This window comes from Protopterus annectens, chromosome 4.part0, assembly GCF_019279795.1.
Source record: "Protopterus annectens isolate FY-2018-M chromosome 4.part0, PAN1.0, whole genome shotgun sequence".
Classification (NCBI taxonomy): domain Eukaryota; kingdom Metazoa; phylum Chordata; order Ceratodontiformes; family Protopteridae; genus Protopterus; species Protopterus annectens.
The window spans coordinates 1,699,287,381-1,699,306,762 of record NC_056733.1 but is presented as its reverse complement, the minus strand read 5'-3'; the positions used below and the strand labels follow the sequence as shown (position 1 = coordinate 1,699,306,762).

The following is a 19,382-nucleotide window of genomic DNA, read 5'->3' as shown; positions in this document are numbered from 1 at the left end:
CCCCAGGGAATGAATTTGGGAAATAATTTGAACATTTAATATAACTTAGTAGTACATGTGAATACATATATATATATATATATATATATATATATATATATAAAAAGTTAGAAAATCAAATTTAAAAGAATGCACAAGATTCTGTAAGGAATTCTGGTTTATATTACAGAATAGTTTATTATATGTTAAAATTCCATATTTAGAGGAAGGAATAAATATAGATTTATGTTATTTATGAGGTTATTTATTTGTATTGTGCAGGCATTTAATTTTGATATGTGATATATTTATAATGAATGCAATTTTTAATGTATTTAATATATTTATAAGGAAAAGTGTATTTGTAAAATTATAGTATCATAGTTGCATGTATATTAATTTGATATGAATGAAATTGCATTTCATGGGGATATTGTTTGTAAATTTAAATAGCACTTTTTTAATTTGTTTGTTTCAGCGTGTTTACATACTGGCTTTGTGGTAAAGTAATTAATCAATGATGTAATTAATGTAGTACTTATCTGATTGGGAAATTTTAATTGAATTATTGTTGGTATGGATTGGTATATAAGGGATATATTTTGAGTTTAAAAATGTTCCAACAGAAGGTGAGAAGCCGAGGTACCAGAACGGATGTAATAAAAGAATTCTATGTCCTGACAGTGGATTTCCTTGTCGGTCCTTTGATGTGGTTTGATATATTGCTTATTTTTATGTTTTTGTGAAGACATTCTGGAGGTTTCCCAGCTCAACATCTTTTTGAAGGTTCTTTCCTTTTGAATGTTATCCCTTTAAACCTTGTTTCCTCTTCTTCTTCCTCAGGCTTTGGTATTCTTTCTGAAGCTCAAGGATGTCTATCTCCATATTCCTATTCATCCTCATTTCAGGAAATTTTTGCATTTCTCTGTTGCTTCCTTGTATTTTTAGTTCTCTGATTTGCCCTTTGGTCTCTCTACTGCCTCTAATGTCTTCATCAAATGCCTCACTCCTGTGATTCCTTTCTGCAGGATGGAACTATACAGATCTTTCCTTATCTGGATGAGTTGGTCATTCAGGCTTTCTCTCCAGAGATTTTGCTTCAGCATCTTCACTATATTATTTGTCTTCTGCAAGGTCTAGGGTTTACAGTGAATTTCCAAAAATCCTTCTTGTCTCCTTCTCAGGATCATGTTTTTCTTGGGTGCAGGCTCCAGACCATTCCAATGCTGGTATTTTTGCCTCCTCCCAAGGCTTTGACTGTGATTGTGTTCTTTCAATCCCTTCTTCCACTGGCCTCCATTACAGCCAGATAGTTTCTAAGGGCTCTGAGATACATGACATCCACCATTCCTATGCTTTCTCTGGCCAGACTTCATATGAGAAAGCTGCAGTGGTTCCTAAAGTCAGTCAGGCTTCAACATTTTCATCCTTTAGACTTTCCAATTCATCTTCTCTCATGTCTGAAGCTAGAGCTTCAGTGGTGGATTCATCAACTGTCCCTTGACCCAAGGCTTCTGTTTCAGCCATCAGTCCCCACTCAGGAACTCTTTTCAGATGCATCAGAAGTGGGGTGTGGAGTTCTCTTCAGCCCACAGAAGGTCCAGGCCTTTGGTGTCTTCATCAAAGGAAGGATCATATCAATATCAAAGAGATGAGAGCTATTCTCCTGTCTCTTCAGGCCTTCCATTCACTTTTCCTTCCAGGGCCCCTCAAAATCTTTACAGAAAATACCACAGTGATGTGGTACATTAACAAGCAAGGCTGTTTATATTCCTTCAGATCAGAACATTGTGACAGACTCTCTTAGCAGGCCCAAAACACAGACTCACAAGTAGATGCTTCATAGAGATGTGTTCTTGGACACAGTCCACCAGTGGGGTCTTCCTCATGTAGATGTTTTTGCTTCCCCTCTGAGCAGATAACTTCCTCTCTTTTGCACCAGTGTCCCCTATCATCTGGCTTGGAAGGTGGACACCATATCTTTTTTCTGGAAGGGGATGTTCTTTATGCCTTTCCTTCCTCTTATACTGAGGGATCTGTTCAAGATAGAACAGGATGCTCCCAAAATCTTGTTGGTGACTCCTTTTGGCCTAGGCAGCATTGGCTCCCTCTTCTTCTGCATTTAGCCAGGGGCAGTCATTACAAGTTACCTCACAGGGTGGACCTACTCAGGTTTACATTTGAAATGCCGAGGGACATTTCAGTGACCACAGGTTGTTGAATGATGGCTGGCCAACCCATGTTGCCAATCCTTCCCTTGTCTGAGTTCTGTTTCAGCAAATGCTCAATGCATTCGCAAAGATGAGGTTGGTCATTTAATTAGCAATCGCAGTACAGTGAGAATTGGGAAATGTACCCTTTTCCCCACTGTAATGTGATCTTGGATTTGGAATATATATTTTGCAGGGGGTGTGGGAGGGTCCAGGGGAGCTTGCCCCCCAGCAAAATCATCATGTTACATCTTGTGCAGTGTAGGACTACATTCTACGAATGTCAAGTAAGGTCGACTTCTCAAACAGAGGTGTGTTTGTGCCTTTTTAACCTTGTCAACATTATGTGTTCAACCTTTTAGTCAACATTTCAGGTGGTTCTTTTATGTGAGTATCACCTATATGATAGTAAACCACCTATAAGACAAGGGGTCTCTCATCCACCCCCACTTACCCACTCTTCAACTGTCACTGTGGGTGATAGGGTTTTGATCCCTTTTAGGCACCTTTTTTCTGAGGATGTGCTTTGGGTACTGCAGACGGCCAGAATACACACTACCAGGAAATACTATTTGTCCAAATGGAAAATATTTTCTGTTTGTTGTTTTGCTCGTAACATGGATCCACTTTCTGTGGAAGTTCCTTTGGTTGTCTCTTATTTGTGTGAGTTGCTCAATGCTGGGTTGGCAAACTCTTTTGTTAGATGCCAACTGTCAGCCAGTTCTGCTTGTCTGCCTTTGACTCCTCCTTTGGCTTCTAAATTTGAGGTCAAACAATTCCTTAAAAGTATCCTTCATATTAGAACCCCCCTGGAAGCCTGTTCCTCCTTCTTGGGACCTTATTTTATCTTTAAAAAATTGACTCAGGCTCATTTTGAGCCTGCAGCTTTGGGTTCTTTACAGCATTGTTCCTGGAAGACTGTTCTTCTTTTAGACCTTACCTCAGCCAGGTGTGCTTCTGAGCTGCAGGCCCTTATGGCTGTTCCTTCCTTTTTAGTTTTTAAATACAGGGTGTCACTTTGTACAAATCTTTCCTTTATGCCCAAGGTGGTTAAAGAATTGTCTCTTAATCAGTCTATTCATTTGCTCACTTTTTTCCCTTCTCCACAGTCTGCTAGTGAAAGTGTTCTTCACATCTTGGATTTGCAGAGACAACTCAGATATTATTTGGATAAAACTAAAGACATCCATAAATCTTAGCAACTTTTTGTTTCATTTCATCCTAGGTCCTTGTATTTGTCTGTTTTTAAGCAAATTATTTCTTCATGAATATCTAAGGCCATTTCATTTTGTTATCTTTTCATGGGAACAACCTTTCTTCTTCTGCTATGACTCATTCTACCAGGCATGTGGCTTCTTCTGGTGCTTTTTTCAAAGGATTGGATACCAACCCCATTCTTGAGGCAGCTACTTGGACTTCCGTGCATACTTTTACCAAACAATGTAAGTTGGATGCGGTTTCCATGGCTAGAGCCATATTTGTCAGAGCAATCCCACATGGCTTTCTTTAAAGCTCTGCTGGACCTTCCTCCTCCCACCTTTCCTCCTTTTGTACTCTGCCTACTGTAAGGAATACTGCAGCAGTGATATGGAAGGGCATAGTACAGTTGTGTAAATTCTTACCATAACAGTAGATGTCCTTCTCTTCACTGATGCAGTATTCACTCCCTCCCTCCTCCCCCTGTTTCTTTCTCCTTCTCGAGGCAGATTTTCCTCTTTTCTACTTCGACTGTTGTTCCTCCTTGGACTTTTCAGTTTTGAGGAAGGTATGTCCATACATCACCTTTATGCCCTATGCTGTGTGCAGGGAGCATACGTGTGATGTATGACATCCCTATTTCAACCTATGGCTTTGGTATACTGGCCAGATGTCAAGCTGCCCTATGCAGGGGATACTTACTGTAAGGAATACTGGAACAGTGAAGAGAAGGACATCTACTGTTATAGTAAGATTTTACACAACTGTACTTTTTCTCATAAGCAGTCTGGCCAGAGGGATCATGAGAATGCAAGAGGCCATATATCCAAGGACACTGAGATACTCTGTGGTTGTCAGGTAATACTGTCCAGGATCTTTTTGAAGTAAAGGTATAGCAAGTTAGCCTTGTCCTGAGAAAGGAAAGCTTTTTGAAGAGCTGAGTCCAGTAAGGCAACTAGAAACACAATCCTGATTGTGGGGTTTGTTTGAGGGTTTTGTGTATTAATGGTGACCCCCACTGAAGTGAGTGAGTGTTAGGTATAAAACAAGTCTGCTTTCAGTGTTTCTAGGCTTGTTGCCTGAATGAAGCAATCATCTAAGTAAGGGTAAATCTGAATTCCCTTTGTTCTAAAGAAAGCTATCACTGGAGCTAAGCATTTTGTAAAGACCCTGGCTGCACATACCTCTCAGCTGTCCAGTTTTTCGCAGAATGTCCAGATTTTTGTTTCATATTTTTGTCTATTCCATATAAAATTTTCAGTTTTCTGGCAAATCACTGGAATGATCTGAGGACTGAAGTCACTACATAATGACATACATTTGAGTTTCAGACTTCAAATCCTTCAGAAAATGTATGTTAAAACAAACACTTTTACTTTAGCTACTTTCTAAGTTTATATGAACAATATTTAAAGCATGTCCCTATTTTTGAAACTTTGTCCCCCCATTTTGTTGGGAGTTGTCCAGATTTCTTGCACTAAGAGGTTGAGAGATATGTGTCTGCAGTCGACAAATCAAAGGACAAATCAGAGAACTGATAGTGCCTCACACCTGCTCTAAAGCATTAAGAACCTTCTGTGTGATTCCTTTATGGGGATATAGAGGTGTGCATCTTTAAGAGATAAGGTTACCATGCAGGCATTGAGGGTAATCATAGGCAGTGGTTTTTGTAGATTTAGCATTCTGAGTTTTTGGATCTATAAGAAACAGTTAAAGTCTTGATGGGTCTAGAACTGACCTCCACGTACCTTCTTTTTCTAGGAACTAGAAAAAGTCTGGAGTAAAATTTTGTTCTTTGTAAGAATTTTGACACAGGTTTCACAGAGCCTTGAACTTCCAGAAGCTTTATTTGGATTAAGGCCTCTGTCTTTTGGTTTGAAGAAATGTCTGGAAAGCCTGAGCAAATCAAGGTTTGTTTGAACTTGAACCTGTAGCCTTTTGAATGATGTTTCGCACTCATTACTCCCCAGTAATGAGAGTCCAATTCTTGTAGAAGAGTAATAGTGTTCTCTTCAGCTTGAGGAGAGGGAGTTAAAGGGGAGGGGATGGGGAAGGGGGAAAGAGGGGAGGGGGATGGGGAAGGGGGAAAGGAGAGCCATGCAAGAGTCATAATTGCTCCTTGCTAGATCTCTTTGGTTGTGATCCCGAAGGCCTACTGGGGTCTGACTGACACTATCTAGGCAGCTGGTGCTGCCATTGGCTCCTTTCCCTATGAGGTTTCCTTTGTCTAGGTGTAGCCTGGGGGTCTGGAAAGAACCAATATTTGGTAGGATAATTCTGGCTGAATCGAGGGGGTTGGACCTGAAGGAAGTCCGTAACAGTGTGCATGAAGTTGACCTTATCCTCCATTTTCTTAAGGACAGCTTCAGCCTTAGGACCAAAAAGAAAATATTTGTCTAAGGTGGCATCTAGGAGACTGGATTTGACATGCTCAGGAAGGGACTGCTCTTTCTGCAAGACATGTCTTCTAATGATGGATCCCATGGCTGCTGCCTTTCTGGAGGTTTCCAATGCATCATGGTCGCAGTGCAGAGAATGCTCGGCCAACTGAGAGCAGGAGTTGCATAAATCCATTAACTCCTTAGAGAGGGCCTTACTTTAATTTCTCATAGGTTTTTGTTTCATCTGTTCAAGAATAGTTTTCTGGTACTTCATCATATGAAACTGAGCCCTCATGACTAGTGTAGCAGAAGGGTAGACTTTCTTTCCAAACCTATCTAAAGCTTTGCCATCCTTGTCTGTAGGCAAATGGGTTTTGGAGAAGGTAGTTTTTGTTCCCTCAGGGCCTGGAATCACCACTTCAGGATCTGACACAGGGTTCTTAAAAAGGTGTTTGTGGGAATCTAGAACCCTGTAAAATCTGTCAGGCTTTTATGGGGCAGGGGGCAAACAGTCTGATTGTAAAAAAGAATCGAGGAATATATCATCTACCACCTCTAAAATTTATTTTATTTTTATTTTACATTTGTTAACCAGGAATGTCCACTGGACACAGGTCCCTTTTCAGTGGAGGCCTGGAGAGAAAATCTCCACATATAACTAACAAATAAGAACACTATTAGTACAAACTTTACATTATAATTAAGACAGACAGTGAAATAATACAAAATGTAAACAAGATACCATCCGACATATTTTCAATCTTAGGTCCTAGGCCCATTAATATAACTTAAGGTCTATGAGCAGTCAGGTAGGAAGAGTAGTGAGCAGAGTAATGTAGTGGTGGATCTAGGCTGGAGTAGTACAGGAACACAGCTAATTGTTACTGAGGTGAGTTTTTAGTGATCTCTTGAACTTTGGTAAGGAAAGGATGGTAGGTATATGACTAAGTATAGTGTTCCAGATTTTAGACATGCAATTAGAGAAGAGTGATTCCCCTGCTGTATTATTAGCTTTAGTTGCTTTGAGAAGGAATTTGTTACTGGAGCGGACAGTCCTGTTACTAGAGTGGGGGAGAAGTAGGTTTTGTAGTGCAGAGGGTTTTCTGGTTGATACATAATTTTATGAGCCAGAGAAAGTTGATTGTAGAGTTGTGGGAGTTCCAGCCAGTTAAAGGTTGTGCAGTGGTGAGATCTAAATGGAGAGTCTGAGGCGAATCTAGCTATTTTGTTAAAGCAGGAGTCAAGTTTAGCTAAGTCTGGTTTCCTGAGGTTGGTAAGAACAGGGGAAGCATAGAGGAGGATCAGGTAAGTGCGGGAAAATTGCAAATAAACCCTGGCTTGGCACCAATGTTCTTCATGGGCAGGGACAGTCTGTGAACACTTGATGTGTAACAAGTTATATTACAACTTGTAAAAAGTAAGTTTGGTTAGGTTTAAAATGGGTCTTGGGTCAATAGCCTAATAACTAACTAGGAATCTATGAATTTATGTTTTCACACATACATGCCCTGGCAACAGTGTCTGTGCACTCCCTGGTAAAATCAACACCTCAATGAATCCTTATATATGGAAATCCATTCCGGACAACAATTTGTTCATCCTCCTGTTGTGGGATTTTCAATACCCCTATCCTTAATGACTTCATGACTAGTATAGCAACATCAGCCTGTCCCTGCCATCCTACCTGTTTGTCTCTCTTGGAATCTGGATCTGTTCATCAAACCCTGGTCACTAGAGCTGCAGTTAGGGTTTCGTCCCTTTACAGCATGTTACTGCCTTATCATAATCTATTTTGTTTGTTTAAAATGTATTATTATTCAAAAGGAAGTAGGCAGGCAGTTAAGATCTAGAGTAGACTTTTGGCATACTGTTGTACTTTAGTCACATGTCTTGCTGTGCACCATTCCTGTTTACATGGTTCATAGGTTTATAAATACTTCCTACGGTATAGATTCATGCGGATCTTTAGAAGCCTAGCCATACATTCCAATGAGTTTTTAGCCCTTATTTTTTTAGGTAGAAATAACCAGAGAAGAGCAGATCATTTATATGCTGCATATATCCATGAGTGCTGAATATATTGGTTCATAGAGAATTAGTAGGATATTGATCCATGAGAATTTTTTAAGACTAGCCATGAATTTTCAAGAAGGTTATAGTCCTTGTATTATAAGTACAAATAACCCAGAGCCCCTGTGTTTAAAGAATGAATAGCCCACAGCCCAGTTTACATGTTCTTCCTTTCCATAAGGGATAAACCAGGTGTCAACACCTAAACACTGCCATTCCCCATTCAGGTAGTACAGTAAAACTCACCAGCCTGAACATAAACCCCTACGTCACAAGATGGGTTGCCAACTGACTTACAGACAGAACTCACATGGTAAGAATAGCGGGCTCCAGGTCCAACTCTAAACCAGTCACGAGTGGTGTCGCACAAGGCTCGGTCCTGGGACCCCTACTGTTCAGCATATACTTCTCAGAAGTACAAGCAAACACAGGAGGACTATGGCTAACCAAATTCACCGATGACTGCAAACTGGGAGCTATAATTGACTCTCCGGCTGACACGGACATCCTCCAAAAGGGCCTTACTGAGACGGACACCTGGTGTCAAAGTCATGGCCTCAAGCTAAATGCCAAAAAATGCATAGCCAACCCGTGTGGGAAAAACAAAACACCCACGAATTACCACATAGGTGGCAGCCCCCTTAATACAGAAGAGGTAATAAGAGATCTGGGAACCCAGGTAGATAGTAATCTCTCCTTTGACAATCATGTTGCCAAAGTAGTTAGGAAATCCTTCTATGCAGCCCATCTAATTACTAAAGGGTTCGCATCTAGAAATAAAGAGGTTATAGTGCCCCTCTACTCATCACTCATCAGACCCATCAAAGAATACAATGCCCCATTTGGGATGTACCTCACAAGACACTTCCAATTGCTGGAGAGACCACAAAAGTACCTCACCAAGAGGATTACTGGCCTCAAACATATGTCCTATGCAGCCCGACTGAAAAAACTCCGGCTGTACTCAGTGGCATATTGCTTACTCAGAGGTAATCTCTGCCTGACTTACAAAGCCATGTTCAACTCAGAATTGATGGAGATGCTCCACCTAAACAAATCCAAGTCACTGTGAGCCATGTGCTCTAGTGAGTTAAACCTCGCCACAACAATAAATAGAACATGCTGGAGGGATAGATTCCTGTCACAGAGACTCCCCATGCTTTGGAACAAAATTCCAAATTACATCAGGCAGTGCCCCTCACTAACACTCTTCAAGAGAAACCTTGACGAGTGGATGGGTAACAGAAAATACACCCCTGGGATCACTTCATTGGCTTTGCTTGACAGAGGACCAGTTAATTAATCAATGGGGCAGCGATAGCCGACACATTCTGGCTAGGCTTATAAATGCCCTCAGGCAGATAGCCTACTCCCTACCTATGAACCTATGAACCTATTAATAAATAGGATTAGCTTATCCATTCAAGTCTCCCAGTGTATCAAGCTGTTTTTTTTTTAGCATATAAAAATCCATTCATTCCCACAGAGTTGCATATCTGTAGACACATTTTATTGAGCTACTCAGCACAGTCCTCAGCCTTCCACTTCCAAGATGTACAGCTCTACAACATGTTCCACTACAAAGTGAAACAAATGGGTTAAATGTTGATCACGTACTACCAACTTCATCTAGGAAGTTCATTGCAGGGTTAATAACTGTTTCATCATGCTTAGAGAATGTTATTTTGGTGAATTAAAAATATTTGGTATTATTTAATATAGATATGAGTTAACAACATTCATAATGAATGTACAGATACCCTTTCAATGTGGAACAGTACAGAGCATGGAATTTTTAAGAATATGGAACATCCCTCATAATGAGGTGAGGTTTAGTGGTATGCTTATCAGAGTCAAGCTTTTGATATGGTAACCTTGTTTCTAGCAACTATGCTCCACCACCTTCTCTTTTATTCATTAAATTAAATACCACTAACCTCTAAAACCTCTCATATTTTGACATCTAATCCATTCCCATTTTCAGTTCTGTAATCCTACTCTGCACTTTTTTTATCATTGTAATTTACATTTCTGTAAATGGCATCCAAAACCGAATGCACTATCCCAGGTACAACTTCATCAAAGCACTGTGAGTGGATTTATTTCTTTATGATTACTGGATTCTACTCTTTGATTTCAGCACCTCAGCATTGTCCTGTACCTCACTATCACTTTTGTACTTTGTTCCTAGTTGTACATTTCAAGCTATAGAAAAGACCTCCGGTCCGGCCCCCTTTCTCTGTGGTTGGTAGTAGCTTCCTATTTATGCTGGCTTTTATTTTAGAAATACTGTAAACAAAATGCATATCATTACATCTGTCCCAGCCACTGTTTGTTTAACTGTCCTGTTCCTGCCTGTTAGACAATCTCTCATATCCCCCAGGGCTGTCTGAATCTTGGTCTCAACCATAAATAAATTAATAATATTTTCATTTCATTTTTTTACTTTTTTTTTTTACACCAGCTATTTTGGTATGATGTGTGCACACAAGACCATACAGCTCCTGAACACAGGAAGCTATCTTATAAGATAAAACAATGTTCTCAATAAAAATACATACCAACTAAATGTGAACAGAACAGATTTATGTTCTCCTACCCCATATGCAAACAATGAATATATGATGACAGCAGAGATTATGTCATCAAATAAAACAACAGTGAACAGTGAAAAATATATAAAATCAGACAAAAAGAACAGCAATATTATCATCCTAAATCTGCACATGTACATTCAATCAGCATACGGGCTCATGCATTCTTTTTACCACTCCATAATCAGTCTGGTCCCCAGCACTTCATTAATCTGATAACAGCTTTGGTTTAATAATGTTGAACTTACCTGCACACTTCTTACAAATTACCACACAGAGATTGATGGATGCCCAGTCAGGGTTAATTGCCTTGCAGTCTGCACAGGACCGGTTTGACTTATTGGACCAGATCTTCTCAGCCACTTCATAGTCAGAAAATGTCTCTGCTATAGACTCCTGGAGAGCCTCCATCCATTCCTTCTTCTCTCTGTCAGAGTCTGCGGTGAAACTGCAAGTATCAAAGTCCATTTATTACCTGACATAGTATACCTCGTGGAGACAACGACATACTCAAATGTAGACATGAGAAAGACTCCTAAAGAAATACAATTTAGTGAGGGCTACAGATGAATTCACCACAGTATGTATTCATGTACTCAAGAACTTCTGCTGTCTCAGGAGTTACTGTGTTGGTGTAGCAAATACTGGTACAGAACATTCTGGAAACATTTTTATGCTCTTTTCTGTGGTAGTCAGACATCTGAGCAACAGCTGTGTGTGTGTGTGTGTGTGTGTGTGTGCGTGTGTGCGTGTGTGTGTGTGTGTGTGTGTGCGTGTGTGTGTGCGTGTGTGCGCGTGTGCGTGTGTGCGTGTGTGTGTGTGTGTGTGCACTGCACAACTCACCAAAATGATGGAGTTCACTACAAGCGGGTAGTGACATGATCAAAGACTCAGCTATGCTAAGTGGAGAGGTGCACAGGCATAGGAGGATTGTGAATGGCAACGTCATCCCCCAATATGATTTAAAAGCATTATTTCAATACTGTTTTAAAACTGTTTTAATCCAAAACTTCATTTATGCACTTAACTATCACAAATATGTTACAAACCCATTTTCTGCATAAACATTTGACTATTTTATACAATGTGATGCAGTTTCACAAAATGCAAAAATAAAATGCAAGCACTCAAACTATACATGTATAACTGTAAAGACAGCTACAGGAAGAACTTGTGTAGAAAAGATAAAACAGAAAAGAGACTTGATAAAGAATACAGTTGTAACAATGCCAGTCCTTGTTTATTGTTTTACTGTAGTGTTTTATTATGAAGATTATAACTTGGCAACCCATATTACTAAAGTGACATTAAGTATGAGTTGAAGGCTAAAGTAGTGAGGCAGGGAAAGCATGTGTGATTGTGATTAATTTAACCAAGTATTTATAGGATTTACCTTTATCAACCTTTATCATTATGTAGGACAACAACGTGCTGTCATGCTGTGTACTTCACGAGTGGTTCTTCCTTAATAACTAAATCTTAACTTCAATCAAAAATAGAAATCTAAATGTGTGCCTGCAAATACATATGCGCGCGCGCACACACACACACACACACACACACACACACACACACACACACACACACACACACACACAAACCAAGGAGTCACTGACTCACTGGAGGCAGGACTTCCATAAAATACAGGTTTCTTACACAAAAAAATAAACATTAACAGCCTAATTAACTCCAGGCAAAAACAAAACAGTTTCTGCTGGTGGATACTTTTCAGGTAATATTAAAAATACAGGGCTACAGGCCTCTAAACATCAGGTGATTACTTGAAGTAAAATCCACAAGTTACCCTGACAAGGCCCTCTCACTTCAGACTTTCATGGTCTTGTAAGCAATATCCAGCTCAACTATTCTGCACCTTTAGTAGAATAGCAAACTTTCTGATTTTGCTGTAGCAAGCCACACTCTTTTATACAGCTGTAATGATCAATTAGCACCTCATTACTAGTAAATGATACAGACTTATTGACAGCTACCTGTCAGAATGTTCCCACAATACACATTACAACATGCATGTTAAAGACACATTACTCCTTTCACTGATGCAGAGGTCTTGGACTCATAATGAATGACAGCCCATCAACATTTTGATTCACTACGTCAGGCTCGTGAGTCACTGTGCATTGAAAGGGCTGTAGTGATACTGCTCCAAGCACAAGTTCGTATTGCCAAGCCCATCTGTCTTATGGATTCTATTACAGTCTGTTGTTGTGTCTTTCGGCTTTTCCCGGTTAGGGGTCGCCACAGCGGAACTCCGGTTCGCTAATGATTGGCAGTAGATTTTTATATGCCGAGTTGCCAGCTCTGATGCACAACCTTCAATGAAGGTACGCCCATTCACGCATGTCTCCACACAGAAGACACTCTAGCTGAGAATCGAACAGGACAGCATCTTACTGTGAGGCGACAGTGGATTCTATTACAGTCTGTACTTTTTTGGTAATTGAGACTTCAGAATTATAGCCATCATCCAGGTTTGTTACATATTAGGAGTATTTTATTGATCAGCCTCTGAAAGGTAGCTTGTACTCCAGGTAGTCACAATAGTAACACTAAGTACTGGACTACACTGTGAGGTTTACAAAGTCTGTAAGATATATTATTTTATATCTTCCAGTTTCCCTTTATTAAGTATTTGGCTTCTCTTAGATTCACAACTAATTAATAAATTTTGGGTATGGAATAGCTATCAAACTTTGAAAGACTATTTAGCTTCCTAAACTCGTTACAGAATCTAATGCTTCCATCAAGTTTAGGAACTAGCACTAATTAGCTTCTACATTTTCCTTGTGGTTCCTTTATGATGCCTAGTCTGAGTATTGTTTGAACTTCTATTACTAAATGTATGTATGCATGCATGCAGTGGTGGATTTAAGCCTTGGGCAGAGGTGCATCCCCCCTTCAAAGCCAATAGGCAAACCTAGCCTCAGAAAAAAAATTCAACCAGCATTTATTTTTTCTCCTTTTTGATGTGTGTAACAGTCACAACGGAGATACAATTGGAAGTGCCAGTCAGGTGAACTGATCCTAAGGTCCTGAATTTCTCCTCTAATTGCTTCTCGTATTGTGCTAGACAAGGCATTTATTGAGCAGACTGAGATGACCAGGCTGTGTGTCAGTTAAAGAAAAAAGAAAGAAAAAAGTTTAAATTAGGGATGTTGTACTAAACTTGTACTAACCTCAACCCAGAATTTGAGTCTTCAATCTTATTCTTAGTCAGTATGTTAATAGCTGTTCAAAGAGTGAGGTAATATTTTGTTTTCCCTTGTAAACGATCCTTGCAGCAAGCTGTACAATGCTGTTTGGAAAACATACCATTTGGTGGTACACAGTTGAGAACTGTTTGGCAGTCATTCTCCTTTCAACCCACAGAAGCCTTAGTTTTGGAAAACGTTTAAAAATAAAGCTTCAGTACATTGACAGAAAAACGTATCGCCAAACAAAGCATGGTTTGAACTATGTACTACTCATGGTACATTTTCCAGCTTATGTGGGAATTTTTCTTCTACAAATTGCCTTATGTTAAGCCTAAGTGTGGTCAGTACTGTTAAAGATTTGTCTGAAATATAGCAATGTGCTTCTTCATGATTATTCTGGCAACAGTATTTTGAGTTCAGAACTTATTTTACCTCTAGACCAGCATGAAGGATGGATGCATAGGACACAATCTTGTTAGATGTAATCTTTTGCGTATATCTCTTGGATGTTTTATTTTTTTTTGCTATCTTAAAGACACACACATAGTCATACATCTGCACCTTCCTGTCTGCAGCAATAAACAGAAGAAGTTCCAAAAAACAGGATGAAGGTGAATTAAAACAGTTCGATCACAGCCACAAAACACAGCAACCACCTCAGGCTTAGGATAATCCAATTTATTCACCGACTAAGCGCTTTCACCAAATTAATGGCTTCCTCAGAGTCAGTGTAAAAAACAGAAAGCACAGCTTATATACTATCAATGCAAAATACTCAAACATCAATTAATTAATTAACTAGTTAATTGAATACAATAAACTTAATTGAACACCTCACAATATCACAGTCCTTATAAAATCTAACATTGTAGGTACCTAACTTTAAAGCAACATAAATTAAACTATACTATAATTAATATATAAAACACTTTCACTAATCAGTGTGTGTGTATACTTATACCTTATACTACATTGTTGTTTAAAATAAAAATTCAACCACATTAAAAATTCCTAACGGTTTCTTAACAATACATGCATAAAATGCAGTACAAATTAATAAAATAAATATTGTCATCAAGTCATTCTATTTCCTTATCCATTGTTAGTTGTTTCACTTTTATACTTCTGCCCAATGCTTTTATATAATACTGGCCCTAAATTTCAAAACAGGTTTCAAGGAGATATGTTCATTAATGCCAGGGTATCTGGTGGCATTGAGCCTCAACTGCCACTTGTCTCCAATAAGGCAACTTTGTTACTAATGTCCCCTCCTTGGTCCAACATAACTCTGTCTATAATGAAAAATAAAAACTTCTTAAAGTCCTTACAGTTCCCACTGTGAATGTAAAGTGCATTATGCAAATCCTTCTTCTTAATTGCTCTCACGTGTTCCACAATTCTTTCACGCAACCTACGGGTTGTCATGCCAATGTAAAAAGCATCACAGGTTGAGCATGAGGCCACATATACCAAGTTCATGGTGTTACAATTACATTTGCCAGGACATGGCAATGTATGCCCCCACCCCTTGATACACACATATGGGCCTTCTGCAATAAACCTACAATATCTACAGTAGCCACACTTAGACATCCTAGGTACCCTGCTCTTTGTCTCACACTCCATGATGCTCTTGATATTATCACCTTTGCTGTAAACTATCTTCGGGTTGGCACCCAACACTCCTTTTGTGGAATCACTGAGACAATACTCCCACATTCTGTGTAACACCTTGACAATATCGTCACTTCTTTCGTAAAATTTTAAAACAAAACAAGCTCCAACCATCTTAGACCTTTCAACTTCATCCTGGCCCTTAAATACTTCGCTTGTTCCCAACAAAATAGGTAAATATCGCGAACCCCTTTGTCTAAGCACTTCCCTTTTTAACTTTAATAACAATCTAAGAGGATAACCTCTGTCCAACAACATCCCTATCAATTTAAACATCTCCTGCTTAAATAACTCATCCTCACTCACCAATCTTGATAAACGCACCATCTGTCCTTTGGCAACACCCTTCCTCTGGTGGTAAGGGTGACAACTTTTGAAGTGTAAAAGTGAGTTCGAATAGCTTTCTTTCCTATAAATAGAACTGCTTAATCCCACCCCGTCCTTAGTAATAGCTATATCTAGAAAATTTATGCTATCCTTCTCCCAGTGAAACGTAAATTTGAAAAAACCAGTAGTAGAGTTCAGATATTCAATGAACTCCTTGGCCTGGGTTTCATCACCTTTCCAAATAATAAGCAGGTCATCCAGGAACCTGTTGTAAAGAATAATATTTGTCATAAAGCTAGATGGAAAAACATGAGTTCTTTCCCATATCCAAAGAACTATGTTCGCGAAAATGGGGGCACACCTGGCCCCCATTGCTACTCCTGAACATTGCTGAAATAGTTCACCCTCAAAACCTATAAAGTTGTTCAATAGGACCAATTCCATTAAATCACAAGTCAAATTAATCCTGTCCTTGTCAACTTTATTACTCAACAACAATCCCTCACGGAACATATCCAAGCCCTCCTTGTGTGGAATAGAGGAAAATAAATTCACCACATCAATTGACAAAAAACTATATAAACTACTATCTTCTTTGACTTCTCTCAACCTCTCCAAACAGTGCCATGAGTCCCTCAAAACATGAGGGACCCCATCAAACACCTTCTTACAAATAAAGTCCACAAAGGAGGCCAAGGGTTCAGTTTTTGAACCCCTTGCTGCTACTATGGGTCTAAACTGCAGATTGGCTACTCCTTTGTGGACCTTAGGAATACCAAAAATTTTTGGTAGGGCTGGGTTCTTCACCATCAAAAAATCATATTCTGTCTCAGAAATGGCCCCTTGGAACAAAGCATCCCACAAAAAAGCATCAATCCTTTTATAGGCTACATTAATTTCATTCCTCGAAACCCTCGAATATGTTTCAAAGTCATCCAAAATATTTAACATGGCTGCAATGTAGTCTAATTTATTCATTAACACCATCCCACCACCCTTGTCGGGTTTCATACACCTAATGGAATTGGAATTCTTCAGCTCTTTTAAGAGCATCCTTTCTTGTGGTGTTAAGTTATCAATCCAAGTGAAACTATCACTACATATTTTCCTAAATTCAAATTCCAAAAATTTTTCTAAGGCAACAACCTCAGCAAAAGGTGGTGGAATAAAGGTACTTTTCCTAGTGGGCGTCGTATGACCAGGCATTTCAGTGTTCAACAAATTGCTAGGATTGTTATGAAAAAACATTTCTAAGTTTAGTCTTCTTGTAAAAAGCCTCAAGTTAATCAACATTTCTGCTACATCTGGTCTGAAACAGGGAACAAAATTGATACCCTTTGTAAATAGCTGAAAATAAACATCATTGATTTCCCTTTCTGTGTAATTATAAATAAAAAATTCTCTCATGTGGAGAATTTGACAAGTTGAATTTGTGTTAGTACTAATACAGTTCATGTCAACTTCACTAGAGTTACACATTCCATTTTCAGCTTCAATCAATCCTTCAGAATCAAGTGCTTTGTCATAACTCAAAGTATCATCACTATTAATACATAAACCCTCCATACATACCCCCACCCCTTGGTTCAAGTTACAATCTAAGTTAGAATTTAAGTCCTCATTCATATCATTCAAACCAATGGACATAACCCCCCGAGTTTCATCGGGGTTAAGTACTGTCAATTGAACAGGCAATTCAGAAGTACTTGCAGTAATACAAGAACAATCATTGAGAATAACATTCAAATCACGTCCAAAGTTAACACAACAACTCACATAGTCATAATTGTCTGTTTTTAATAATGTCCTAAATGACCTTCTCCTGTCCAGTCTTGTTGTTTCTTCGCAAACCCCTTTGTTTGGGCCTTGCTTATTAGTCTCTCGGACCTGCGCGGTCCCACTGGTGGATCCAAAAAATCCACTTCATCAAAAACCTGGTCAGGTACTTCACCAAAAACACCCTCAGTCATTGGGTCATCGTGAAATGAATCAACACGGCCGTTGTATAGGGACCGGTTCCTTTCGTGACCAAAAGGAACCTTAACTTCACCATTGTTTTTACTTCTATTTTGACCTGGCGGATAAGCCGTGTTGGCCTGATAGTCAACAGTGTCCCTAGACAATTTCTTAATTTTCAATGCCTTGTTCTTACTCACAAAGTCACTCAATTTCTTGTGAACTTTCAAAAAATAGGCCTCGTATTGGAAAAACAGTAAATCAGAACAAATGTTATTGTGCAACTTTAAAATATCTTCCCGTAAAGAAACTAACCTGTTAGAATTGTTTTTCACAATGATGTCCAACATATCGAGACCCGTTCTGTTGAACAAAGAAATCAGTTCCTTGTAAGCATCGGAACCTGCCTCGATGCCCATAGGGTGCTTCCACAACCGGAGCCCCTTAGGCACCTGCTTGAGCTCTTTACAACGTCCCAAAAAAAGATTGTCCAGCTGTAAGGCCTTGTACCTAGTACACATTCTATCGTACTTAGCTATTTGTTCCTTTAATGGCAATGATAACGGTAACTTCCGTCCCTCTGCTGTAAAATCTCTTCGGTCGTTGAATTCAGGTTCCTCAAACCATGCCAGCAATTCTCGGGCCATCTCATCCTTACCGCGCCTCGCTGTACAAACACCAGGCTCTCGTGCTGAAGCTCCCGACCCATTCGGGCCCGACGTTGACCTTGCAACCGGATTGGACACCACCTCCGAAAAGGATAAGGAAACCGGAACTACTGACTTCTGTCCCGGCGGCAAACTGGAACCTGAAGCAACCGGGGAATGTAAAGTGTAAAGCTCAACTTGAGAGCTTGTAGGGCTGGTATCAATAGCCCCATGATCCTTGGCATACATTTGGAGCAACTTATTAACTCCTGCAGCGATCTCCTTCAGGACTACCTCCATAATGCCCGAAATAGTAAACTGACAAGCTGGGGCTGAATCGAATACTCGAAACACACAAACAAAGTTCCAAAAAACAGGATGAAGGTGAATTAAAACAGTTCGATCACAGCCACAAAACACAGCAACCACCTCAGGCTTAGGATAATCCAATTTATTCACCGACTAAGCGCTTTCACCAAATTAATGGCTTCCTCAGAGTCAGTGTAAAAAACAGAAAGCACAGCTTATATACTATCAATGCAAAATACTCAAACATCAATTAATTAATTAACTAGTTAATTGAATACAATAAACTTAATTGAACACCTCACAATATCACAGTCCTTATAAAATCTAACATTGTAGGTACCTAACTTTAAAGCAACATAAATTAAACTATACTATAATTAATATATAAAACACTTTCACTAATCAGTGTGTGTGTATACTTATACCTTATACTACATTGTTGTTTAAAATAAAAATTCAACCACATTAAAAATTCCTAACGGTTTCTTAACAATACATGCATAAAATGCAGTACAAATTAATAAAATAAATATTGTCATCAAGTCATTCTATTTCCTTATCCATTGTTAGTTGTTTCACTTTTATACTTCTGCCCAATGCTTTTATATAATACTGGCCCTAAATTTCAAAACAGGTTTCAAGGAGATATGTTCATTAATGCCAGGGTATCTGGTGGCATTGAGCCTCAACTGCCACTTCGTCTCCAATAAGGCAACTTTGTTACTAATGTCCCCTCCTTGGTCCAACATAACTCTGTCTATAATGAAAAATAAAAACTTCTTAAAGTCCTTACAGTTCCCACTGTGAATGTAAAGTGCATTATGCA

General features: G+C 39.2%; 1 protein-coding gene across 1 annotated transcript in view; it reads right to left on the bottom strand.

Annotated features, from left to right (window-relative positions):
• Window positions 1-19,382, bottom strand: part of ARAP3 (ArfGAP with RhoGAP domain, ankyrin repeat and PH domain 3) — a 1,205,760-nt gene that overhangs the window by 508,659 nt on the left and 677,719 nt on the right. Inside the window, exon 11 of the mRNA XM_044069919.1 lies at window positions 10,680-10,879. Within this exon, the coding sequence (XP_043925854.1) occupies window positions 10,680-10,879 (200 nt within the window). The remainder of the gene's footprint in view (window positions 1-10,679; window positions 10,880-19,382) is intronic.